This window comes from Austrofundulus limnaeus, unplaced genomic scaffold (genome assembly GCF_001266775.1).
Source record: "Austrofundulus limnaeus strain Quisiro unplaced genomic scaffold, Austrofundulus_limnaeus-1.0 Scaffold489, whole genome shotgun sequence".
NCBI classification, from domain to species: Eukaryota; Metazoa; Chordata; class Actinopteri; order Cyprinodontiformes; family Rivulidae; genus Austrofundulus; species Austrofundulus limnaeus.
The window spans coordinates 196,150-203,025 of NW_013952891.1; the positions used below are offsets into that span (position 1 = coordinate 196,150).

Sequence of the window (6,876 nt, forward strand, 5' to 3'; positions counted from 1 at the left end):
GAGGACCAAAACTGACATCATTAGAAATAAAAGCAGAATTATATGAACCACTAAATAAATACACTTAAAATGCACCAATTAAATTAAAAAAGGAGATTTTTATCTCCTGTTTTATATTTTAATTGACTTTCATATTTATTTTCCCAGGTTAGTTCCAACAAATTAGTCTCTATATTTGAAAACATAGTTCAAATTTTACTGTTTTTTATATTTATTAATTGTTTTTCCTTTTACTTGTACATGCATTTGTGTGTCTTGAATGTTTATACTTAATTATTTTTTTCTAACAAGTCTTTTTATTTCTATGTGTTGCATGCTTGTGCTGCTTCAGTTTAGCTAAAAGTTTAAAGTTTAGTTTAAAACAAAGGCAAGGAGGAAAACTTTACCTGTGCATTTATTTTTAACTAAACTTTAAACTTTAAGCTAAACTGAAGCAGCACAAGCAATCAACACATAGAAATAAAAAGACTTGTTGGACAAAATTATAAAAATAATTCAATTTAAGCATTCAAGAGACACAAATGCATCTACAAGTAAAAGTAAGTAAGTAAGTAAGTAAAGTTTTATCTATAAAGCGCCTTTCACAGAAATATATTCACAAGGTGTTGTACAATTAGAAACAGTATAAAAATGGTGAAAAGAATAAAATGAAACAGAAAAACATAATTACACATAAGCAACAAAAATTGAACATCAAATCAGGAATTCATTTCTAAAATTGTAAATCAAACACAAGGTCAATGCAGGTCAAAATATACAGTAATACACAAAAACATGAATGCGGCAGAGAAAAAGGAAAAATTATGTAAAATATGTATAATTTATTGGAACTAAGCTGGAAAAATAAATATGAAGGTCAATTAAATTATAAAACATGAGGTAAAGTTCTCCGTTTTAATTTATTTGGTGCATTTTAAATGTATTTATTTATTTAAGGGTTCATTTATCTATTTCTGCTTTTATTTCTAGTTATGTCAGTTTCGGTCCTCCATACTGCAGAACTTGTGACTGAATCAGGTGTGGTGGAGCAGGGAAAAATGTAAAACATGTAGGGCTGCGGCCCTCGAAGACCATGATTACCCACCCCGGTCTACATGAACATCCAATAATTACTTCCTGAGAGTTTAATAAAAAAATGGTTTCAGATGTTCATAAAATACTGTATGTTTGCAAAAAACACAAAGAAAAAAAACATTTTTGCCTGACTTTCAAAGGTGGAATAATAATAATAATTCAGTTTTATTTTTTATTTTTGGGGATGAGTGTGTTTTATTGAAATGATCCGCTCTTGTTGGCCAACTAAAGCAGTTTTCCTTACACACACAAGATTGTCCTTCAGAGAACAAAACGTTTTTATGTTCCACATAAAAGCAGCTAATTTATGAAACCATCAAGTCTTGACTGAAGAACCAAAAGGTTTAAGCTGTCTGTTTTTTTTATTATTCTCAGAGTAATAAACTTGTGCTTTATAGCAGCAAACACTTTATTAGTAATATACAAACTGAGTCATAATGTGAGAGGAAACATACACATATAGATTATATCATTTTATAAAAAAATTATATTAAAAACCAAAACAGAACTTTTTCAAACTGAGGTGATGAGGAATTCAAATTGTACGTTTTTATTTGTGGATTCAAATGTTTACATTTTATACACAACACTTTTTAAAGAAACTTTTTTTTTAATTTTTGGTGCAAAGAACAGTTTTCTGATTGGTTTCCATTTTGGATGTTTACCAGAACCATTGCTCGCTGCTGAACCCTGAACAGATTGTACTGATACATAATGGACCAGCTGAGTTCTGGAGCTCAAGGCCAGTCGCARCACTTGCAGGAGTCGTAGAAGATGAGGCCAGGCTGGCAGTATTGAAGGTAGGTGTTTCCTTGGAAGCACTGGAAGTAGGTGGTCTTATCAGCCGTGTTCTCATACAGTCCATCAGGACGGCCAAAACAAAAGTTTGCATTGGGATCTCTGGTGGTGGTGGGACCTGGGGTGGTGGTGGGCTTTGGAACAAACCCTACACACAAGAACAATATGGCATGCTCAGAGGCTGAAMGAACCTTTAAAACTCTCAATCAACAAGATATTCCAGAGAGCAGAGCTGAGAATATTTACCCATTGACGTCCTGAGGTGGTTGATCAGAGGATAGGCTCCATCTGAGCAGAAGTACCCACTAAAGTCATCCATGTCCAGAGTCCACACGTGAGCTCCACCCAGATGGTTTCTGGTCAGCCACTGGACCTATAATTCACCCCCGTTAATAACAGCAYGACTGACAGGTCTAAAGGGTCCACGGTGAATGGAGAAACACAATCAGATAGATCTCCTACCTTTGAGGAAAAGCTGCGTTTGTCRTCGTAGCCCACCCAGGAACTGCCAAAGGTGGCATATGGAACCTCCTGCTCTGGGATCCATGCGGTTGTTGCACTGTGGATGAAGTCACAGACCTGGTAACACAAACACGAGTTAGAACAAAACATTCTGTTTGGGTTTTCAAACATGAAAATTCTTCAGTTGGATATCAAAAATGCACTTTAATGTTCAATATCTCCAAATCAAACAGCACTTCTTCTGTTCTTAAAACATTTTTATCACATTATTTCAACATTAGAGGGATCTGTGACCTTCAGTACAATGGTAAGTGTTTTATAATGAAGCTGTACCTCATAGTAGGCCCAGAAACCTGCAGTGCGAGTGTAGGGTCCAGCATCTGCAGGTCCGTTGGCTGGAGCTCCGAGGCCATTGGCTGATGTGGTCAGGTGGTAGGTTCGGCCGTATGTAGTGAAACCCATWAGCACCTTCTCAGCTGGGGCTCCCAGAGCCAGCCAGTAGGACACAGTAGAGTTCTGAGTAAAGTATGTGAGCAATTTATTAATATACATCATTTTAAACATTTCTATCTCTAAACTTACTCAGATCTAAAAAGGAATACGGGCACTTTATTCAGTATGTTCRTTTCTACATCAGATGAAACTAACTGGAAACATATAAAGCTCTGAGATCTATTTTTAAAAAGTGTTGCACAGTTTGGATATGTTGCTTTGTTTCTTACAATGTTGTAATGCAGATGTGTCCCAGAGTCAATAGCACTGCGGTACAGTGGGCTGTGGTGTCCAGTTCTGGWTTCCCAATGTCCATGGAAGTCATAGGTCATCACATTCAGGAAATCAAGGTGACTAAAGAGACARAAGCAACATTGKAAGGTCAGTGAAGGTCAAATTCTGTCAAACTTGGAAGAAGAGGAGGTTTAGTAGTTGTTAGATGTATGATCAGAACTGTGCTGGTTCTGCTGTCCTCCACTCAGCACCATTAGTCTCCCTATTAGCTCATATAGAAAGACATATTTTCATTACATTTCAGAGGTTGGTGAGTGCTGTATGGTTACTTGTGTTGCATAGAAACTGTTTTTCCACTACCACACCMGATCAGACCTTCTTAAAGTCCACCACAGAGACCAGAAACCAGTCTGTCTCAAACAGCAGGGAAGCAAAGTGTAAAAATCAATCCTAAAATAAAACTCACGGTGTGATCTTGGTGACTTCGTACGCTCTGTCAACGGTTGACATGATTCCAGCAACATTGGCCGACAGCAGCAGCTTTGTCCTCTTGTTGTCTTTGGCGTCATCCTCGAAGGCTTTGTTCATCTCCTGCAGACATTTTATTACATTACTACTGGAGTTCCAGGCTGGGAGGGAAGATCTGTAATAACTGAGCCAATGTTGGGACTGTGTTCGTTTAGTCATTCAAGTTTTGTTTTTTATAGTGTTTATGGGGAATTGAATAAAAAGAGGTAACAGTAATGAGGGACATGCTCACCGCCACCAGCAGAGTGAACCTCTCCTTGTCCTGTACTGGGCTGCCATTGTGTCCAGGATACTGCCAGTCCAGGTTAATACCGTCAAAGTCATGAGTACGCAGAAAACTGATTGCTGAAGAGATGAAAGCTGCACGACTTTCGGGTTTCATGACCAYGGCAATGAATCTGAGGAAAGTAAAGTGTTGTGAGAATCCAGTGTTTTGGAAATGTTTCGGACTAATAAAATAAACTGTGACAAACTTACGGGCTCACTCCATTAACTGTGCCTCCAACTGACAGCAGAGTTTTCAGTGCTGGGTTGCTTCACCGCAGAGAAATATGGGAAATATTATTATTTTTATTACATTTATTTTCTTTTTTTGAGGTTTAAAAAATGGCTTTGGTTTAAAGTTAGACTAATAAAATAAACTGTGACAAACTTACGGGCTCACTCCATTAACTGTGCCTCCAACTGACAGCAGAGTTTTCAGTGCTGGGTTGCTTCACCGCAGAGAAATATGGGAAATATTATCATTTTTATTACATTTATTTTCTTTTTTTGAGGTTTAAAAAATGGCTTTGGTTTAAAGTTAAATCAATAAAAACTGAGGCGTTGAYGAAAATCAAAACTCACTAGTTCTTCAGTTTGTTCAGGCCGTTGTAGAGCTCAATATCGTTCCACTCCACGGTGGTGATCTGGTTGAAGCTGTTGATGGTGGCCAGAGAGTAGATGACATGRGTGCACAGGAAGGGGTCAATGTTGTCAGGGGTGAATTTGGCAGTGGCGGGTCTGTACTGGGCCCAGTTGGTCATGTGGCACACCAGCTTGCTGGATGAAGCTGAGGACAAGCAGAGAAACAAATTTAGTGTTTATTCTGAAAAAACAAAAACACCACAATGTGGTAAAAAAAAGTCTGACGATTTCTGACATATCCTTACCAACATGCAGGACAAGCAGAATGCCCACAGCTGCAACTGACAAAAAGGAAAATTGAGAAAATGAGAAAACGTGAAAACAGTCATAGGAAAGAGGTTTTGTTAAACTCTTCATTAGGCACATTTTCACTTGGTCTGTACCCAAACCCTTCCTGAACCAAGCCTAAAGCACAAAGTCTGGCCTCAACTGTCAGAGAATCACTTTTTTGTCAATTGTTTGATCTTTTTTTAATCCAAAACGTCCAACTGAGAATTAAAATACGAAAAATAACAGCATTTAAATTGTTTAGCTTTTCTGAATCTGTTAATGTGCGTGTGACGCACAGCTAAATTAATGAATAAATTCATTTTACCTGTGAGTAGTTTAGTCATGTTTGTGTTTGGAGTTCCCACCGCTGCAGATTTGAAGTCTGAATGAGCAGAAAACAGTGAAATAAGACAATATGACCACTGACACCGGAGATTTAAACCGCTGCTGCAAAATCAATTGACCGTTTCTGAACATTTCTGTWTCACATCAGTGAACAGAAAATGTAGAAAAATACTATTCAGTCAGTTTAAAAACATTTTTTTTAACTTTAAGACCACTACTAACAAGTAAATAGGAAAATGGTGAATTAATTTTCTTTTCAAAATAAAAGCCTAATCTCTTAGTAGAAGCTYAGATCTAAAGCCTCACATGGTGGTGAAACTTGTTACCTTATGTCCAGATGAAGAGACGTAGAGTCCTGTCCACACTACAGATGGATGTTATTTATAATATACTCATTAATGACTAATAGAAAGTGGCAAAGTACAGCTGATAAGAGCTGAGTGTGGTGTGAGGTTGACTAACATGATTAATAACCCCACTTCAAGGAAGGACCGATGGCCCAAAAGAATTGAGGAAYTGGATTTACTAGGAAATGAGCTGCATAATCAGCTGGGCTGCAGTATTTGTTCGGTGATGTTTATACAACATCTCTATAAATTAACATCATGAAACACAGATAAGGAATAAAAACAGGTTGTGTCTTGAACAGATTTTAGAGATTAAATAAAGCAGTGAACTTCCTTTTTGGAACAGTGATCTGTTTCCTGGTGAACACTGACCTTAGAGCATTTCATGAGATGAACAGCTGATCTTATTAAAGTTGTTTTAGATAAGCACTATATCAAGAAAATAAGCACTATGTCAAGAAAAAAAGATCAAACTCTGGAAATGCTGCAAACATTTTAGGTAGAAACATGAGCAGAATAATAAAGTTATTTGGTAGGAAGTTGGGTCACAGTTGTAATCCATCTAGTAAGGGTTAAGAGGTATATACTTTTTGTGTGTGTTTATCTGAATTATTGGTTTTATTTTGAAAACCAGACATCTGTTTGTTTAGATAGGAAGTGTGAATTATGGGAAAACATAACTAGCATCGAAGCTCACTCATGTAGCAGCAGCTCTTTTACACACGTGTTGAGGAGAGAACGAGAGATTAAGAGTTTGGCTGTGTGAAGAGGGAGCAAGTTAATTTGATAAATCATCCCATTCCCTGGTCAGGTTGGAGAAACTGAAGATCCTTAGATGGCAAGCCTCTCAGCTTTAATCCAGAGTCTCCACCAACCCATGCAGCGRATCCCCAATCTATCTGTGATATACAGTATTGTGCAGCCGTGAGTCTATCTCAAGAAGTGCACTTGAATGAACCTCTCTTGACTTTTTATTACTATTCCCCCTGATGTTTTTGACTGACTTGAACAAGGGTTCAAACTTGGACTAACCATTCAGGAAGGAAAATTAAACTTTCCAGAGAGTGTGTGTTTAGTTATGCTTATTTATAAGGTTTTGTTTCTACAGCGGGTAAAATAAGTATGGAACATGTCACCATTTTTCTCAGTAAATATATTACTAGAGGTGCTAATGACATGAAATGTTCACCAGATGTTGGTAACAACCCAAGTGATCCATACATACAAAGAAATCAAACCATAAATGTCCAGAAATGAAGTTACCAGCTGAACTCTCTCATTAATTAGAAAGCAAGCCTGCCCCTTGTCAGTGCAAGTTAATATCAGCTGGTTCAGTCCCAAATGAGGTATCAATTATTCAGGTGCTCCTCGCAAGATTTCTGATAGAGTGAAAAGAATTATCAGAAGAGTTGTCCAAGAG

General features: G+C 37.4%; 1 protein-coding gene across 2 annotated transcripts; it reads right to left on the minus strand.

Moving 5' to 3' along the window:
* Nucleotides 1-1,593: 1,593 nt before the first annotated feature.
* chia.1 (chitinase, acidic.1) lies at nt 1,594-5,652 on the minus strand. Of its 2 annotated transcripts, XM_014025643.1 has the most exons (11): nt 5,090-5,652; nt 4,740-4,775; nt 4,435-4,639; nt 4,245-4,301; nt 3,821-3,986; nt 3,527-3,651; nt 3,057-3,180; nt 2,668-2,850; nt 2,335-2,451; nt 2,119-2,245; nt 1,594-2,020 (listed from the first exon to the last, which is right to left on the minus strand). In XM_014025643.1, exons 1-11 carry the CDS (start codon nt 5,106-5,108, stop codon nt 1,812-1,814), a joined length of 1,368 nt encoding a protein of 455 aa, XP_013881097.1. In that variant the 5' UTR covers nt 5,109-5,652; the 3' UTR covers nt 1,594-1,811. The 2 variants fall into 2 exon arrangements, with proteins under 2 accessions (XP_013881097.1, XP_013881096.1); XM_014025642.1 differs by having other exon boundaries at nt 4,740-5,652.
* Nucleotides 5,653-6,876: the final 1,224 nt, after the last annotated feature.